Below are 20693 nucleotides of genomic sequence, written 5' to 3'. Positions count from 1 at the left end.
GCATGTCTTTGCTTGAGTGTCAGAAGTGTATACGACAGATCAAATAGCTTAAGACTGACACGGCAAACTCCTTTTTTGGATCTACAGTTTCACAATGTTGACAAATTTTTACATCAATGTAAACAATGTAATCAATCACATTATATAATAGAAAGCAATAAATCCAATTAAATATAGCTAACGATGAAAATGAGAATGATTCGATTGAGACCATAAATGGAGCTAAAATGAGAATTTGATTAAATAACAGTTATTTGAGTAAACAAACCCCTAATGCGTCAGGACTCTTTAAAACTGTTTAACTTTAGCTGTCAGTTATTGCATAATCACTTGTTACCTGTTTATTTTTTTTAACAAGTGTGTAGGCTGATGCTTTACAGCTACCACATTAATCATTATCATAATCCGCTGCTTTAGAAACACCATGATTGGAACCTGCTTGGGAGCTTTGATTCAAAGTTTCTAATCCAGGTCCATAGCAACACTGCAGGAGGATCTGCGGTGTTCCAGAGAGGGCTTTGTCTCCCGGTATGTCAGTGGGCAAACCTGGGCATGTCACGGAGGAGCGTCCGGGCTCAGGCAAGGACAGCTTGGAACTGGAAAAAAAAAAAAAGATTGTGATGCTTCAAACGTAGAACAATGTGCTTCCACCCACACAGTACACTGTTGGTGCTGCGGTCACATGTTGGACCACAAATGCAGATGCTTCCATGTCAGGAAACAGCGGTGCATTCAGGAGTGGTTCAACAGGAAATGGTGTGTCAGGAGCTTATAAGCTTTGCTTGTTTTTTGTTTGGTTTGGTGGACTTCCAGCTGCTCCATGTGCACAACACGGCAGAGAAAGATAGAGGCTCTCACTGATACCTTAATTTGGTAATTATAACATCTCAATGTTAAGCTCAGTGGAACAACATGTGTCCTGTTTCATCCAGTTCGCCTTCCCATTCAGCCTCGTCTGTTTGACTCCTGCTTTATGGGTGACAGCCCCCTCCCTGTCCTCACATCAATTATTCAAGCTCCTAGTAACCTGAGCATCATTGCAGTCCACCTGCTGCTGCAGTTATTTTGAACCTGATCTTGAAGGAAACCCGAGAGTGATCGACACACTTTGGGTGTAACTGAGCTGGTGACAGCATTTCAGCCTTTCAGTGGAGTACTGACATCATGTCATTTGAGCTTAGCTCACAAGAAAAATTATGAGCTTAAAAACACTCGTCCCATATTCCACTCCAGCTCTTTGTGCATTCTTTTAAAACTTTCTTACACTGATGAGTGATTAGTACTGTAGTCACTGCATTTTTCATAAGGTCCTATTGCCAGCCTCCAATGAAGACCTAATTGTCCTTAATGAAATACATGATGTTGAGTTACATATTTTAACATGCTTCATAATAATCTGTTCTCCCGGCACTTTATCATATTTAAAACCAACAGTTTGGCCACAGCCACTGACATGAAAACCATCTTCCAAATAATGCATATTGCAATGTAATATAGGTCCAAAAAAGACACAAATAAACAATGGGTCTTTTGCATTGACGCAGCTGGATGTCAAGTGCCTACATCGTGTTTTATGTCTTTTTACTCAACAAATTAGAGAATTTCTTGTATTTTTTTAAGTGCAATTTTAAAAATAACAAATAAAAACAACTACTATCTTTTTCTTCTTCTCGTGACTACAAGCCTGCACTGAATTTAATTCTGCTTTGAAATATTTACTTGTTGAAAGTAACAAACAATGCTGTTACTGAAGAATACACTCAATGTGCCGGAAGCTGTTTGGGCGTTCATTAACCACAACGCAGTCATTCCATCCTGTTTACGTAAATATGTTTGCGTCTGCGTTTCACCTGGTTCCCACCTGAGAAGTCTGAAAAATGAAACCCAACTTTTGGGATAACTGCTGCAGGGCCCCTGTTGTAAGCTTTCCGGTTTTGGAAAATCTGGTTTGTCATAGTTTCGATGCCAGAATAATTTATATGTTTAATTCCGGGGAAAGGCCACAGGAGCACAAAGCTTTTTCAAACATGAAACAATGGTGCACTGTAAACACGTACTGTGGCCTATTTGAAATAACAGGGAGCTATATGCGTCTGTTCAGAGTTTTAATATAGATTAAGTGACTTTAAAATTTAAAAGCAGTGAACCTATAGATTAATACAGCCATGGGAGAAAATTTTATATCGTGTGAATGGGACTAATGGGGGCAGATGGACGCACGAGTGGATATCCGCATATTCTTCTTTTCTGATAATCTGTGTTTGTCTCTGTTTCCCCACTTACAGCTCTCAGTGGTGGCACTCCCTTATCAGGAATGACCCGCCGTGTAGGCTCACACTGTAAGCCTACAGTGACGTCTTAATAACACCTTTATGTCTCATATAGCCGGCTGAATAAATGCTGACATACCTCTGCAGAGGCTCGCTGAGCAATCTGAGAAACTCAATCTGTCCTCATCAGGCTGCACGGCGACCTCATGTCCATCCGTCATAAACGTCTGCTTTGGAAGAAAAATAACGATAATATAAACAGTGATGATGTGTGTTTCTCTTTCCATTAAAACGAGCGCTGTTTTCACTCTATTTATTTGTACTGGTGATAGTTAGAGCGCCGCCCTGTCCCATCTGCCACACGCAGGTCCCCGAGGGGCCCCCTGTACCGTACTGGACCCACATTGTCACAATCGTGCACCGCATCACGCTTTGAATTCTCTTTTTTGGAGAGAGAAACAGAGAGAGAGAGAGAGAGAGACAGTATCTCCCACACACACTCGCTCACACTCGCGCCCTCCCCTTCCTCCGTGCGCAAAGGAGGACTCCAGAGTTCTGCTGAACTTCTCCAGAGTGACGGGCTCTTTCCGGAGTGACGGGCGGGAATCGTTCCAAGTGTGCGGCCGCGAAAGCCATGTAGCAATGTTAGATAAGGAACTATATTTTAATTTATTTTCAGTTTTTATTATCATAAGGTTTCTGAGTCTGGCGACATGGAGTCCGAGACGGGACGAAGCAATGGGATCCTGCGTGCGGTTTGAAGATCGAGGTTTGTTCTTTTGAAGTCATTATTTTCTTCTTCTTCTTCTTCTTCTTCTTCTCAGCGGGTTTAGCTGACAAATTGGCTGCTTTACTGTACAGCCTACTAATTACAGCCATGAGCGGTCGCCTCTTTTACCGGATAGGATCGCACTTCACAGCTGATTATGCTACCGAACCCGGAGGAAGGCTTATTTTCTTTAAGCGATCTCGTACAGGTGTTTTATCCAATATTCAAATTTTTATAGCTCATAAATCATTGCTTTCTTCTTCACTTTATTTTAATGTTATCTGTTTCTCTTTTTATTGGTGCTTCATTACAAAGCAGTGATGACACGCACGTTTCATTCAGTTTATGCTCTTTGCAAAGTCTGGACGGTATGGCTAAAATCAGATGAAATTTATCTGGACCCATACTAATGACATAATATTTTAATATGATGCTTGCATGGATCCACATGCAATCCTTGTATGTTATATCTACAGTATCTACTCTCATGATAATGATTAAATAATTAGGCTAATAACATAAGGTTTCTCTATAGTTTTTTCTTGGTAAACTTTAAACTGATACGCTGAGAACTCATCAGATTTTCTGCTTGTATAGTCAAATTGCTTCCGTTCTCAGAGAAAATATACATTTTGATGAATTGATGTCTCTATAAAATATATAATCCAGAACCTACAAAAAAAATGGATGATGTGCCCAGAAATGGCCTGAGGTGGGATTTTAGTGCCAGTAATTGCGTTCTAAATCAGCTTAGGGAATAAACTTATAAACGGATTACTGGCTATGAAGGAATGTTTCAATAATGGCCCCTGAACCAGGCTTTACATCTGATGGTTACAACACTCTAATCTTAAAAGATGAACAGAGTGATTGACAGAACAATGAATGGGCTTTACTCCAATTTTTAATAAGAATTAAGAATGTAAGAAAATGTGTCCCAAAGGGAGGCACAGTGGTACACCCCTGTTACCAACATTTAAAGACACTCACTTTATTTTATTTGTTTATTTATTTTAAGGCAGCGAAACTGCGATGATTCTTAAATTATTTAACCTACGGCTCTATAGTGTCATTTACAGATTAAGCTTACAAATTAAACATTCCCGAGTCGATCCAGGAAGGAGATATAAATCCCTTTGGGGTTGTATCAGGAAGGGAATCTGGTGTAAAAAGAAATCTGCCAAATTAAACATGTGGAACTACTGGCTGTGGTTTTCTATTTAGTTTAAAATGCAAGAAGAATAAATATAATTGTAATAAATATAATTTTCAAACTTGTTGCTTTTTTTAAATGGAGATGTCATAAAATACATTTAAAAAGGATTATCCTGTAACAACAAAAAACTTAGAAATAGTCCTCAACATAAAGTGAGGAATAATTTTTGAATTTCATTTTCTGTGGTGCATAAAACTATGAAAAAATTCAGAGAATAGAGAGAAATCTTTTCACATAAAGGAAAAAGCCAAAAGTGATGATTGGGCTTTTGGACATTTGCATTAAACAAGAAAACGAAATATGGTGGAAATCACTTCACAGCTCAGAAACACTGCTAACAACCACTGAGAGTGAGCACAGTTTTTGCTGCATTCAGAAATCCAAGTGAAAGTTTTATTATGCAAAGACAATACCATAAACACTATATGCCTCTCTGGGTCTGAGTCATCTAAAACAGGCAGGTGCAGAGACTATCATTGCACAGATACAAGCCACAGTCTGTGAAACTTGCCATGAAGGAACCATTAATACTAAACAGCATATACAGCTTTTAGGTTCTGAGCAATATTTTCCAGCTAAACCCTTTCAACCACAGACCCTGTAAGAATCTGGGTGCTGAACTGGCCTGCCTGGAGTCCAGTGCTGTCAATCTCTGAAAACATTTTTGTCATGAAATTGGCTCTGAAATTTCAATCTGCTGGCATATCAAGCACACCTGGGGGGGAAATGCCATTCACAAGAGCAATTTGTCTCTGTAGTTCCCAAAGGTGAGAATGTTATGAAAAGAAGAGCTGACACAACACAGTGGGAAACATATCCCTGTTCCAACGTCTTTGAAATGTGTTTTTGGCATCCGTTTCAAACTGTCACGTCCCAAAATGTGCTGTTATTTTCCACAAAGCAATGTTTCTCAATATCTGATACGTTGTCTATGAAGCGAGTCAAACGCAGGGTTCAAATGATTTGCAAATCACTGCATACAGTTTTTTATTTTATTTAATTTTTTTTAAGACAAACTTATAAGTACAAAAGTGAAAGCCCCGCTGCAGGCACATTAAGCCCATTAGGCCCATCCCATGTTTAAAGTAAGACAATCAAGGCTACAGGTAGCTCAGGTATTACTTGCGGTTTAGCCTTCAGGACTTCAAAAGACACTCCTCATGATTATTCTGAACTGTCAAAACATGTCCATAAAACCAAGCTCAGCTTGGAGTCTAGCACTGCTCTCCCTGCTTACACGGTGACCCCCTCACAGTTGGATGTTGACCTCTGCAGGGGGGTGGGTTTTGGCCTAAGCTGAAAGCTACAGAGGCAGGATTCTGAGAAAAAACTTGCGGAAATGCCTCTCTCTGACGGCTTTTCCTGCAGGAAGCAGAAGAACTGTGATCTAAACTTGGAAAGTGACAAAAGGATATGAACAGGAACTCCAGACATTTCCTAGATATATTGAAAAGATGGCTTCTTTGTTCTGAAAACAGCCTTAATATTTGGAAATGCCTTATACTTTACATTACTGTCAGCCCTGCTTAATCATTTTCACTCAGGAGCTTGCAAATGGGATGTTTTTATGCCACACTGCTACACTGCACTATTTCTGCACAATTCCCCCTTTCATTTTGATTGATCCCATAACTGAACAGCCCCAGAGCCTTTCAGGTTACCTTAGTCATTCTACAAAGGCGAGACGTGTGATGCCTAATAGCACTCTACTCACATAAACACCCACCGGTCTGCCAATTTGTATCGATACAAGTAGTCTTACATCGTCTTAGCAACATGTGGCTGAGTCACAGCAGCGATTACAACGATCAGACTCTCGTCTGTCCTAGTTACAGCTCACAGTATCATGTGAGACCATGCCGCATAATTAAACGTGCAACATGTCAGTGCAGCCCAGAGCAGCCTCATAAAAATTCCTGCGGCAAGAGTGACAAACTGTTGTTTGGCATTAAAGTTTACCTCTTCAGTTGCAGATGCTTTAAATTAAAGGTATAATTGTGGATTGTTTGGCTGTCGGGGAAATCTTAACCCTGAAATGTTAACTTTGATATGCTAAATTAGCTCTGCTGTTCCTTTTTCTTTTGCCTGGTCAATGTGAAAATGTGTGTTGTCACAGGCTGTGGTCCACTGTTTGCTAGTTTACCTCTGGGATCACAAGGTGATGGTAAAAATTGAGGATAAGCAGAAACAGAGTTCCTGTTGTACATGTTTATTGTTTTAAAGTTGGAAATACCACTAATGCCTAATAACTTCTCTTATTTATATTCTAGTAATTCTAATATTCTTGTCTGTTTAAAATGCCTGTTTCTGTTTGGGCTGCTATCTATGCAATGCACAATCACTGTCTCTGTCCCTGTCACTCCTCGTCTCAGAGGTTTCTGTCAGAGCACCACACTGTGGTGGCTTCAGGTCCTACAACTGTCAGGTGAATCATAAACCTGGAAACAGAAACAAAATGCCACTACATGTGTTTTCTTGGTCTCTAGTATCTTGTGGAATTTAGTACATTGGTCCATTAGTAAGATAAATAATTATACAGTAAAAATGTTATCGCAAAACAGGAATAAGTGATTTTAGTGTTTTCGTTGTTGTTTTTTTCACAAAGAGCAGTGTGTTTCTTCTGTCCATTTCATCACATCTGTGAAATCTATTGATTGCTTAACAGGATGTTTTTGTGATGGTGGACGGACTGGTGCCAATCATGGAGCCTGAGCTGAACTGCAGCTCCCAGTGTGAGTCCCCATTTTGCTTCATCCAATCTGGAGTCAGCAGGCAGGACAGCCTCGACGTTCTGCAGAGGCTATGCAGTCTCAGCACGGTAACCTCTCTCTGTCACTCTCTCATGTTAATATATATACTTATAATGAAAAATATAACAATGCCAAGCACATACTGTATACTCATGGGTGAGAAATTAAAGGAAAAGAAACTCAGAACCCTATACTTCCAAAAGATATCCCTTCATTCTTGGTTTTGATGATAGATAATTGAGTCTAAAATCTCCCATAGGTGTTCAGCTGGTTGAGAGCTCTTGACAGGAAGGCCATAGAATATGATTCATGTTGTTTTAATATACATGCAGCCACTCAGCAAACCCTCAATGTTTCACCAGAGTATAAAGGTGAGGGTGAACAACTTTGTCCAGATTTACAATTACTCTTACAATGCCAGTACATTTCTCTTACAGCATAATAAATCAACAGGATTTTTCTTATGGTCAGCTCAGCTGGCCAAGTTAGTTTTTCCTTTAATTTGTCACACATTTGTGTATCTAGACTATCCAGATGTCACATGCACATGTTCCTGCATTTACACAGTAAACAGATTCTTTTTACATCACAAAGTGCTGGCACACTGGCGTGTCTTGTGCAGTTGACCTTGTGAAAGGGTGAAAAGGGTGAAACTACTTCTGATTAATTCGATTAGCAAATTACTTTTAATCGAGAGACGTTCACTCAAAGCCTAAAAAAAACCCCTGTTTTTTCAAATTACTTTTAAATGCAGATTTTAAATGTTGGTCGGTTGGTCAGTGGAACAAGTGAGCCGTGTAAATAAACACACCAAGCAAGCTAGGAGTGTGCTACTATCCTACTCGAGAAGCAATTTGAATGGTACATATCCCGAAAGGTAATAGGGGTGGACTACCGAAGCTATGTTTAGTATCGTCTCAGTCACTGGTGCCCTTAAGAGACGAGTCAGCGGAGATCAGCACCGTGAGGCAGGCAAAGAAAGTCTAATAAGACTTTCCAAATAGACGCTAAAGTAGCCGAGACGCTGTGTCAAAGGAACACAAACAAGCTTTTCTCTTCGTGCCGTGCCACAACGAGTTGAGGTGAGTTATCGCTTTGATTTCTTTCACTTTCTGATGTTAATTTATGCATGGGTGTGTCTCAGAGTGTATAGCATCCTCACCCAGGGGAGGGAAGAACAGCATACTGCGGTTTTCTTTGTTATGGTAATTTTTAACATGACAAAATAGTAATGAAACATAGTATTATCCTTTAGTTCAGTGTCTTTATGGGCTCTCTTTATTATTTTCTAATGACCTCAACTGACATAAAAACTGCTCAGCTAAAGTGAAATACTCTTTGATGAAATCTAACACCATGCATTTGTTGCTATTTGTGGATGTGGACAGCCCACCAGGCACCAAGTGTTCCTATCCCTAACGCTATAGTGGAAAGACAAAAATACAAGAAGCTGAGCCAACTTATTGGATAAAACACCACCTGTTTTTTCTCTCTCTGTGCTTCTAGATATGGCCACAGTTGGCAGTGTGCTGTCCAAGGAGCAGCTCCTTTGCCCCATTTGTCTGGATTTGTTCAACCAGCCAGTGTCCACTCCTTGTGGGCACAACTTCTGCAGGGAGTGTTTACAAAGATATTGGCAGACCTCTAACATGCCTCAGTGTCCCATGTGCAAGCACAAGCTGTACATGCGGCCTGACCTCAAAGTTAACACCTTCATATCGGAGGTGGCTTCTCATTTCAAGGAGTTGGTGGAAAAGAAAAATGAAAATGAGAGCAGTGCTATGGATCAGTCAGAGGGCCACAAAGGAGAGGTTTCATGTGATGTATGCATTGGAAAAACAGTCAAGGCTTTTAAATCCTGTCTGGACTGTTTGGCCTCATTTTGTGAGACTCATCTAGAGCCCCATCACGTTCTAGGCACCTTCAAGAAACACCGCTTGATTAAGCCCATGATAAACATGCAAGACAGGGTTTGTAAGCAGCACGAAAAGCTGCTCGACCTGTTCTGTAACACTGACCAGGTGTACGTGTGCCAGATCTGCATTACGAAAGACCACACGGCTCATCAGACTGTTCGTATAGAGGATGAGAGCCGGAACAGAAGGGCTCAGATCGGGAGCACAAAAAAAGAGGTGGGAGAAATGATCCATCGCCGACTGCAGAAAATCTGTGATATCAATAAAATCATTCAAATCAGCAGGAGAAACACAGAAAGGGAGACTGAAGAGAGTCTGCGCGTCTTCAGCAAGCTGTTCCAGCTTGTCCAGAGAGGCCAGGCTGAAGTGGCCGAGGTGATTGGCGCAAAGCAGAAGCAAGTAGAAAGCATGGCCAGCAGGCTTATCTTGGAGCTGGAGCAGGAGATTGATCAGCTGAGCTGCAGGAGAGATGAACTGGAGCAGCTCTCGTTCACCGACGATGATCTCTATCTTCTCCAATACTTTCCAGCTTTTGCCACAGTGCCAGCCACCAAAGACTGGTCCGACACCTGCTTAGAGAGTACTGAATATGTGGGCATAGTGAGGAGAGCGGTGAGGAGAGTAATGTGTCAGCTGGAGGAGACGGTAAAAGCTGAGGTGAAGAGGCTCTGCGAATCCGAATTTCAGAAAGCTCAGCGATATGCTGTGGATGTGCATTTGGATCCTGATACCGCTCATCCCAAGCTGGTGCTGTCTGAAAACAAGAAGCAGGTCTATCACGGTGACGTATCCCTCGGCCTTCCTGACAACCCAGAGCGATTTTACCCTTGTGTGAGCGTTTTGGGAAAGGAGGGCTTCTCTGCTGGAAGGTTCTACTATGAAGTCGAGGTGAAAGAAAAGACAGAATGGGATATTGGAGTTGCGCTTGAAACGGTGACCAGAAAAGGAGGGAATGTGCTAAACCCCGACAGGGGCTACTGGTCGCTGGGGATGCGAAAGGATGAGAGCTACTGGGCTCTCAGCAACAGCCCTGTGTGTGTCCCGCTGATTGAGAAGCCCCAGAGAATTGGGGTGTATGTGGATATGGGCTGGGGACAGGTTTCATTTTACAACGTGGACTCTCATTCTCACATCTACTCCTTCACTGGGTGCACCTTCAGTGGCAGACTTCTCCCCTACTTTAACCCACGGAGGAATCACAGCGGGGTTAACTCAGCACCTCTCATCATCGTGCCTGTTAACTAAAACTTCGTAACGTGCGATCTCTACTTGAATGCTTCGTTTAGTTTTCAATTTAACGTTTCAACTGTGCCAAAAAAAGTTCCAAGTCTGTAGGGTAATTCTTGCTGTTTAATAAAATCGTGTTTGTCCAAATGAATTGTGTTTCTTTTTTTATTATTATTGTTTTGTGTCCGTGATTTCAAAAAATGAGAGTTTCAGATGCACAAGAGCAGCATCTGAAATAATTTGGATGCATGTTTGCATGTTGCATGTATGCGTTTGCAGATGGCAGCAGAGCTCCCGAGGCGCTCTCTCTCATCGGTGCTAATTGCTGTGGTGTGGACGCTCCTCTCCTGTGGAATCCTGTTGGCATTTTGCTTCCTCCTTTTCACCCTGCGCTTCAAAAACAACAGGTACAGTGAAACATATGCAGTATATAAACACAAAGAGAGGCTTACAGAAGTCATTTAACATAATGTGTGTCATGTCATTAGGATAGTAAAGATGTCCAGCCCCAACCTCAATGCCCTGACTCTCTGTGGAAGTGTCCTCACCTATAGCAGCGGTTTCCTGTTTGCCGTCGAGGAAAGTGGAGCATCTATAGCTGTTCTACAAGTGAGTCCAACTTCCCTTCACCGCTCTGTGTTAGCGTTGACATTGTTAGATTGAAGTAATCATACCATGCTCTCTACCGTAGACTCGCATGTGGATGCTTTGTGTAGGCAGTACCCTGGTGTTTGGCCCAATTTTGGGGAAGACATGGAGACTGTACAGGGTGTTCACGCAGCGCGTGCCGGACAAGAGAGTGGTAGGCATGCTCTTCAGTTTTCCTGGTGGTTTCCTAGGAAACCTACATAGTCTACAGTCCATATATATATATATATATATATAAATATATATATATATATATATATATATATATATATATATATATATATATATATATATATATATATATATTTTTTTTTTTTTTTTTTTTTTTTTTTTTTTTTTTTTGCCTGTAGGTTTGGTGATAAATTTGATCCTCCTGGACTTGGAGGAAGTGCTTTTCACAGATGATTCTTTTCAGAGCTGCTCCTTGCTGGAGGAATTTTGTTGCTTGACCTTCTACTTTAAAACACTCCAGATGTAGTCTCTTTGAATTAGGGGACATAGTTTTCACTCTTTCCTCCTGTGTCCACTTTGTTAAGACCTCAGGGCAACCTTCCTTCAGTTTCTGGGCACAAACTTGCTATCTCCCCAACATTGTTTGCACTCGTGTTTCACAGCCAGCACTGTTGACCTCCTCTTACTTGAAGTATTATTCTTGCTTTTATTTGGTTGTAACTCTAACTAAAAGTGCTTTCACTAATGGTCACAATGCTTCTTTTCATGATCTTTGGCGAATCGTGCAGCACTGTGCTGTTTTTAAGCTGCTGTTTCCTTCTTTTCTTTCTTTCTGCAGAGGCTTAATTCATTCAGGGTTTTTTTATTGATGCATTAGTTTCTGCTGATACTCTGTCCACCATCAAACACGCCATCTGCTTTTCAGTCAAATTATATGTAGCAAAAAATAGCAAATTGTGTATTTGTGCTGTATTTAAGGCCGTCCACTGTGCCTGTTTGTGTTAACATGGATCTTCATTTACCTTTTTTACTTTTTAATCACTCCTGGCTCTTTGTTTTAACTTATGCCAAGTAGCCTACTTACACTCTTGGACCCTCTCTATCTTTATGACATCTCACAATCTGGTTTCTTACGTGCTGAGGCAATTGAGCCATGCCATATTAGACACAGCCAAGGCCAACATATAACAATATAACCACTGTAATATGTTGGTATAGTAGTTTATGTTCAGATAACAGTTTGATTCTGAGATAAGATACAAAATTTGGGGGCTGGTCTGGGATTTGGACTCAGGGCCTCTCATGTTATGGTCCCTAAACCCATGGCTCAAAGAAACCTAACATATGAGATGCCACAACACTGCTGCAGTTCAACAAATGTTTAATATTGCAAAAATAGTTCTTTTAAAAAATAAAACAAATAGATATAACAAGGAATAGGAGCCCAACCATAAACAAACAAGAGAGAAAGAACATGAACAACTACACAATGAGCAATCAGATTCCAGCTTAAGCTAATAGTCGTAAACTAAACTAATAAAACCAAGACTGAAAACATGATTGTCAATAACTCCCAACTCAACTATTGAATTGAATTGAACTAGGAATAAATTAAAAACAAACAAACAAACAAAAACAGCAAAAAAGAACAACTGAGCAATAATACTGGTGCTGGTGAGGAAGAGCAGAGAGAACATCTTTAATAGGTGTGCAGCACTAGGGATAAAGAATAGATCAAGAAAGGGGGGAACAGGTTAATAAAGGATGACAGAAAAAACAATAACGGCCTGGCACATGTGCTGGTGCACAGAGAAACATGTAACACCCTCAGTGGTCTTTACCACCGGTTTGTGGGATTATCGCCTTTCATCTTTAGTCGCCATGGCCACCTCTTGGCTTCATCTCACTTTCAAACCTTGTTGATAAAAATTTCTTTAATAAAAATTTCATGTCCAATTACATTTGTTGCAGAAAGCAACAATATAAGTGATTTTATTTTTGCGCTTTGCTGCTTTTTACATAGTCAGTATGTATTATGTATTTTTCTTTCTTCCTCCTCTATTTACCAGATTCATCAAGCATGTTCTGCCCCAGGTATTTATATTGCTTAGGAGATATTCAGAGATGTTTCTGAAGCAATAACTAGCAGGTTAGGTCATGGATAAGAGACAAAGCTTGTTTTGCTTAATATAAATTTCTTTACTGTGCATATCCAATCTGGTATCTGATAACTGTGCCACTTAATCAAGGTGTCGCTACATGAATGAAAATGCTCTACTGGTGAAATAATAACTGGGGACTATGCTCTATGTGTCAGATAATCAGGGACATCCAGTTGATGGGTATGGTGGCTCTGTTGATCCTGGTGGACATGCTGATTCTCACCGCTTGGAACCTCACCGACCCCATCAGGTGTTCACGATCTGTGGGAGCTGTTGTCAAGGTAGGATTATTGGTGATTTCCTGAAGCTGAGCAAAAAGTTGTAAAATGACTTGGTTTCATTAAGAATGATGAAAACCGAAATGCATGGGACTTAAATGTTCACCTGAATGCTTTTTGCTGTCAAATTATGGAAAGTGAAATTGAATGAGATTGCAGGAAAAATTGAATTTGTGACTGGAAAATCACAAACTCATACATAATGATGACAGCTAAATAAATCAACTCTCTGATGGTGTATTGTTTTCTTTGATGATGTAGGTGATGGAAAGAGATGTTTCCTACTCGTTGTCGCAGCTGGTTTCTTGTTCTTCTTTGTACTCAAATCTGTGGATCATTATTGTTGCTGTCCAAAAGGTAACTAGTCTCTATTCAAACTTTATTATACATTTGTATCAGTGTTTAAATGCACATTTTAAAGTTTTGCATTATTTTGATGGCATCATTTATCTTTCACGTGGTGTTTTCTGTGTATTCTGTATGCTGTACTGTTTTCTCCAGTTTGCCTTATGTAAACACACCATTGCAAGTGCTTTACTTAAGTGAATACATGTGAATAAAACTGCTGAATTTGAGAAATCAAATCAAAATGATAGTTTCAGACGTCAAGTATTAAATAACCTAACATCTGAAAGACTTTGGTCATTCATTTTTGTATAATATGAATAATTTTTAAACAATAATAATGGTTATTTATCCACCATGTTTCTTTTTTTTCCCTTTTTTTTTTCTTTTAATGCCCTTTGTCTTTACTTTGTTTCTCTTTAGGGTTGTCTTCTCCTCTATGGCACTTATCTAGCTGGACTGACAAGTAATGTCAGCCATCCCCCAGTCAACCAGTCTCCTACAATCATTACATGCGTCACTTTGGTCACCTGCTCCTCCGCCGTTGCCACCCCCGTGTCCATCTTCCTGCAGACTTGGCCCAACGTGGTCTACAGTACTGTGGCTGGAGCCATCTTCATCTGCACGCTGGCTACAAACTGCATGCTGTTTGTGCCTCAGGTCAGACACTGATGTCATTTTCCATTTTTTAGCATCTGCGTAACAGAAAACTACTTGGAAAATAAACTTTATCGTGTCTAGAAGTATTATGTTTACTGATTGTCCATTTCACTTTTGCGAACACAATGATGCTTCAGTGTACAGAGGGACTTTTTTTTTCAAATATGGCAAACGTATTTACTTAAAGTGAAGGATAAACTGATTGTATAATAATAGAATACTATGTTTAGAAACCAGCAGTAAATAAACCGACTCAATCAGACAGACAGAAACTAAATACAGACAGATGACAAATAGACATGCGAATGGTAGCTTTGGTTATGACTTTTTCTTTTTCATTTGAATAAAGTAGTAAATCTGTGAGTGATTGCGGTGCTCACACATGCAGTTTTATGTGTGCCAGGTTTCCATGTCTGTCAGTGGAGGGTGACTCACACACAAGGTGTTTATGAGTCAAAACTACGTAGGCTGTCGCAAACAGGTTTATGACTCTCTAAGAGTCTAGCAGAGGACTTTTGTTATGGTAAAGGAATGCATCTCCTCTGGAACGGAAGGAAATAGCTGAACAGTGAGCAGTTTGTGCAAATACACCTGGTGAATATTCCAGATCAAATGACCCTGATAATATAGCTTCTTTTTTTGTTAAAAAAAAACTACATTTTTTTCATATCTCTAAAATATCTCACTTGCCCCATACAGCTGACACAGTGGCGACAGTTTGAAGAAGATCAGAACAACCCGAGTCAGATGGCCAAGTATTTCAGCAGCCCCAGTAAGAGTCAGCCATCTGTGTACAGTCAGGATGAAATCTTCTACCTGCTGGGGGAAAACAGCTCAATGAAGAAACTCCTTAATGAGGTAACGTTACTGTTTTCTTCTCAGAATTAGCCACTCGGTAAGAAATCATCTTTGTTTCATGTTAGAATTTCATATAAAGCTGCAGTAGAACTTTCTCATTTAATTATAAGACACGTAATCTTTATTTTTTTGCAGATGATTTAAGTTTTCCATTCCTCTCCTGTAGACGAAATGTGCTTTCTTTATAAAGGCCAGTAGGGGTGACTCCTCTGGTTGCAAGAATATGGAGAACTGACACCACTTCTCTTATTTATGATCTCAGTAGAAACTTCCTTGATTCGTTTATGGTAACAATCACTGTCTTTTTTTAAATAGAGCATAAGGTTTGTGTAGTAAAGAATTGTAACATTTAGAGTAAAATCAACAATGCTTCGGGACGTGGCTGCAAATATATCACGTCGCTAAACTCAATTAGGATTTTAAACAATTTGTCATTTTTTGAGTATTGCGGTAGCACATATTGCAATTTAGTGGCCTTTTTTAAAGTGTTGCAAACTGATGCAGACACTTTGCTGTACTCAAATTGTCCTCGACTATATGCTTCACATCTCTCTATATTGTGGGTATGGATGTGAAAAAACATGACATATCAGGGTTCCAGGCTGTTTAACACGTAACAAAAATTTCAATTTCGGGCAATTTTATTTATACAGCATCAATAGTCCACTCAGTGTGCTTTATACAGTAAGGTAAAGACTCGGGTATTAGAAAGAAACCCTAACAATCATATGATCCCCTATGAGCAAACGCAGGAGGACAGGGAAAAAGGCAAAGTGTGGGAGAGAGAGTCAGATTTTAATAAAGGCTCTTGTTATCTGAGACAAAGGTTTTTGTAAATAAAGTAGGTAATGGGTTGTGTTATTTCAAACTAATTGTGTCTAGTCTTTTTTATTTTATTTTAGTTTCTATTTTATACCTAATAAACCTACATGGAAATGGAGCAGCAGAGCACAGTTCTGATAGCGTACAAGGCACTTATAATGTCCCACCAGCTTCTGTGTTGGACACATCTTTGTTCCTCATCTATAATAATGTGTGTGATGCACTGTCCAAGTACTGGTCTCTATATTAAACACAAAAACAAATTTCAAGAGTTTACATCCTGAAGCTGCAGGTAGTCCTCTTAACAGACTAGTTTACTGTCAAAATTAGGTGACAAACACATTCAGTACAACATATAAAACTGACACCTTCATATTACTTCATTAGTGGTGTAGATGAAACAGGGCTGAGTCAGTGCTGAATCAAAGTGGCACCAGCTGCTTAACCATATGTTTACGACTTTCTGTCACTGCTTGACTGTTCTGTTTATATTGATTCAAAAGGCAGGAAACTGATGCGTGCCAAGTTTTCATAGTGGCAGATTTTTCTAGCAACATTTTCTCAGTATGTGTCAAAATATTTTCACTTCTCTGTATCACCACAATTTTCAGAAGAACGCCGTGATCGACAGTCTCCAGGAGCAGGTGAACAACGCCAAGGATAAACTCCTGAGACTCATGTCAGCGAGCCAGCACCCTGAGGACCAAGACATGGACTCCTCTGCCACTAACCTCAACTCGTCTTCCACTCAGACGACCGAGCTCCAGTCGGAAGGCCCCTCTACTTGTTCTCAATCTCAGAAAGACACTAAATCAACACTCTCGCCCTCTGCTCTCTCGCCTCACCTCACTGCTGCTCATGGTTCATTATCTGCTGTTACACCGTCCTCTGCTCCTTCCTCTATTTCAAACTACTCTGCTCCCATTTCTGTTTCCTCCCCTCTTCCCACCAAAATCCCTGCTTGTGAAACTCAAAACAATGCATCTGCTCTCAAACGGGACGCATCCCTCCCGTTTATGGGTTTACTCAGGACACCAGAGGAGACAGTTCAGTTTGTGACCTCTCTGCAGTACCGACGAGGGTTGAACCCCTCTATGGCTGAAACCTTTGGTAGTTATAGTGGCCTAAATCTTCAGGTGGGACCAAATACTAAACCAGCTGGTTTTGTTAGTAGCGAACAGTTGCAGGAGATCCTACAGGAACTCAGCGTGGATGCAATCACGGAAACCACGCTTCGATCTCCCGATCAGGCGCCCGGGATACCTTCTCAGCAAAAACTGACCAGAGACTCTACACTCTCCCCTCTCTCCCCACGGACACCCTGCTCCCTTCCCTCTCCTGCACTCTTTCGCTACCCTAGCATCTCGCCTTATACCATGAGAAAAAGGCGGCGGCCCTTTCACTCCTCCAGAGGAGGTTTAGCTCCTCCCTGCTTCTACACAGGCTCTGAGGTTCCTGGCTGTGCAAGAGCAAGAGACACATGTGCGCTCCCAAGTCCAGAAGATATTACTGTGGATGATAACTGTATCTCACATCACAACAGTGACCTTGAAGAGGGAAAGGAGGAAGACACGAAAGTGCGTGAAGTAGTGAGAACATGTCAGAGGTGTGTTTCAAGGCTCCCGAGATGTTCGGTCGTGCATTGTGAAGAACAAAACCGTAAAGCTCCAGAGGATGTGGGAGCAGGCGGTGATAACGAGCAGCACCGCAGACACATTCGAGACTCATGTGGGTACTCGGACTCAGACTCCAGCAGCTCAACCGATTACTGCTACTACCACCGTCCTTACTGTGACTCCTGCCTGCAGCGAGGCTCCCTCCTGTACTCAGACAGCTCCTCAGACTCCTCTGACAGCGAGTATGATGACTACTTGAGCCTCTACCGCTCACCACGCCCTGTGGTATTCAAAGAAGACCTCAAACCCACCTTCGTATGAACACATTTACTGCACTTTACACATTTATCCAGTTCCAAAACTTGAATGAATATTCTCAGAAAGGTTGCTAAAACGGATGTACTTCTGTGATGGGGACATTCGACAGTAGCTTACAGTATAGGAACTTTACATCCCAGAGATTGTTGTTTTTCTGTGTTGCACCATAGGTCACAGTGACTGATTTATGAGACTAAAACTTTTGTAGCTTAAAAACACATAATGCTGTTTACTTTTTATAGTTACTTGTGGCATTATTTGGATTATTTGGATTACTATTTCTACTGTCTGATGAAAACCTTTGACACTTACAGTACTGTGCAAAAGCCTTGAGTTACTCATTTATTTATATTTAGTTTCTTTTAATTCTTTGAGTGGTTCTGAAGGACATTTGTCTTTGGACATTGGCTGCTTTTTCTTTCTTTTTCACATGAGACGCATGTTTTTTTCTGTTTGTTTTTTGTTAATCTTTTTAACACTTACCTTTGAATAATTCAAACATAAAAAGTGTTTGATGACAATGATAACAGACAACTTATCAAAAATTTTTTTAAATTGTATGTTTAGGCACTTTGTTACTAGCAGCCGTTCCAAAATGCATAATTTGTTTCCATTTCTTTAATCCATAAAAATAAATGCCGAAGATAACACATTTTCACAGATATAAAACACAGTTTTTGCACCACGAATTGATTCTCAAGGTGCTATCAGCCCACGATATTTCTTATGAATTATAGTTTCAGTTTTCCTCAACATATATGTGGGAGACCAGGAGAGAGGTGCAACAATGAGTGCCTACAGCCATCTGTAAAACACCGCGGAGGCTCTGTCATGGTTTGGGATTTCCTTTCAAGTAGTGGTTTTGGAGATCTTGTCAAAATTGATGGAATTATAAATGCAGAGCCCCGGCTCGGACAGTCTTGGTTGTTGTGTCCTTGTTGTGTCCTTGGGCAAGACACTTCACCTACCGCCTACTGGTGATGGCCAGAGGGGCCGATGGCGCAATATGGCAGCCTCGCTTCTGTCAGTCTGTCCCAGGGCAGCTGTGGCTACAACTGTAGCTTGCCTCCACCAGTGTGTGAGAGTGAATGAATAGTGGAATTGTAAAGCGCTTTGAGGGCCCCAAAAAGCGCTATATAAATGCACTCTATTATTATTATTAAAAAACATCCAAAGAAGAGTTTTTTTGTCCTTCAAGAAGCCCAAACTATTACTGAAGACTACTTAAAGAAATTACAAGAAAGCTTGCCTAAGAGAGTTCAGCATGTGTTAAAGAATAAAGGTGGTCATACTTGTGCAAACTCTGTTTCTTTCCTTATATACTGTATTTCTATTTCTATTTATGCATCTATTTCATATTTTCCTGGCAAAATATTGTGAACTGAGGAAATCAGGACTTTTGCACAGCACTGTAGACAGGTGCTTTGTTAGTTAACTCATGTAAGTTCTCAAAATATACTGACAGAAGAGACACAATAATGAAAAATGACATAAACAGATGCAACATAAAAGGTTTTCACAGAACAAATGTGCGCTCTATTATCAATTGTGCAATTCTGTATTTATTTCTGTATTTATTTGTTGATGTTTTGGTGCCCAGAATTACTTTATGTTTCTTTTATTATAAACATTCCTTAAAATGTTGTTATGTTCCTTTGCTGACTCTGAGTTTGAATTTACAATGTGCATTCTGTGAATGTGAGTGCTGACTTGATGTTAAATACTAAACCTCACCTTTATATGATTTCCATGTTAAATGCAACATTTTCCCTGAGTTAAAATATTTGCCAGGCTTCCCATCACTTAAATCTCCACCATGATTTCACCACATTTTCATGGGTTTTCCTGAAACACAGACAAAAGCCTTTTCTCCCTCGTATCTTTCATGTCTCTTTTATAGCTTGCCCTTCACTTCCACTCCCTTCTGCTATCTACTCTCTGTCTTTCTCGTATTTTATCCCTCCACTAATGGGAAAATGTATGTTTGCCGGGGGAGGTGTTGCTGTGAAGGCAAAACAGTGTCTTGCGTTACTTCTGCTCAGCTGCCTGCTTTTAAGATGCTGCTGCTCTCTGTTCAGCATATGAACCATTGAAGGCCAGCCTGGGAGAAACTCCCTTTGATACGGAGAATAAAACCCACACGCATACACACCTGCATAAAAGATACACTAGCAACTGTATCACTGTGAACAGGGAAAGACTTTCCTGCCCTTTCTGGATTCTGCATACGATAGACTTTATTGCCATTTCATGAAATGCAGCACACATATAATTAGAGTTCAGTACAGTTAGTGACACTCACATGCATTTGCAGAAAAGAACAAGATACACCTTCAGCGATTTTAGATCACCAGACAAACATAAACTGCACAAATTCCAACCTTTTTGGTGGTTTGTTAACAATAACTGCTTTATAGATCAGTAATAAATCACAGTTCTAGATTATTTAGAATATTTTTGACTCAGTGATACAACATTCAATTATTAACACCTCATTTAAAATTTATATTAATGGTTTCTTCTTCTTCTTTTGCATGCTCCCTTTAGGGGTCACCGCGATGGATCATCTGCCTCATTCTCACACTATCCCTAAATCCTCCTCTGTCACCACAGCCATGAACCTTCTCTGTGATCTTCCTCTTTTTCCTCCAGCCTCGCAGCTCCATTTTTAAAATATATCTATTATCCCTCCTCTGCAAGTCCTCTCATCCTTGTCTCTCTGACTTTGTCTCCAAACCTACCATCAGCTATCATCTTGTAAACCTTCCCTTTCACTCATGCTGCTTTTGTCACAAATCACCCCTGACACTCGTCTCCACCCAGTCCACCCTGCCTGCACTCTCTTCTTCACTGTCCGTTGCTTTGGATTTTCGACTCAGTGTAGTT

General features: G+C 40.4%; 2 protein-coding genes across 2 annotated transcripts; both read left to right on the top strand.

The window, feature by feature from the left end:
- The first annotated feature begins 2806 nt into the window (after positions 1-2806).
- gpr156 (G protein-coupled receptor 156) lies at positions 2807-19451 on the top strand. The gene is made up of 10 exons (XM_004551381.6): positions 2807-3039; positions 6921-7073; positions 10428-10555; positions 10637-10757; positions 10840-10950; positions 13066-13191; positions 13450-13545; positions 13957-14193; positions 14893-15051; positions 16485-19451. The coding sequence occupies exons 2-10, from the start codon at positions 6933-6935 to the stop codon at positions 17808-17810; spliced, it is 2445 nt and encodes an 814-aa protein (XP_004551438.2). The 5' UTR covers positions 2807-3039; positions 6921-6932; the 3' UTR covers positions 17811-19451.
- LOC101464026 (zinc finger protein RFP) lies at positions 7081-10295 on the top strand. The gene is made up of 2 exons (XM_004551380.3): positions 7081-8087; positions 8512-10295. Exon 2 carries the CDS (start codon positions 8514-8516, stop codon positions 10164-10166), a length of 1653 nt encoding a protein of 550 aa, XP_004551437.2. The 5' UTR covers positions 7081-8087; positions 8512-8513; the 3' UTR covers positions 10167-10295.
- Positions 19452-20693: the final 1242 nt, after the last annotated feature.

This window comes from Maylandia zebra, linkage group LG16 (genome assembly GCF_041146795.1).
Source record: "Maylandia zebra isolate NMK-2024a linkage group LG16, Mzebra_GT3a, whole genome shotgun sequence".
Lineage (NCBI taxonomy): Eukaryota > Metazoa > Chordata > Actinopteri > Cichliformes > Cichlidae > Maylandia > Maylandia zebra.
The sequence above is the reverse complement of the archived record's forward strand: the minus strand, read 5'-3'. Positions and strand labels throughout refer to the sequence as shown.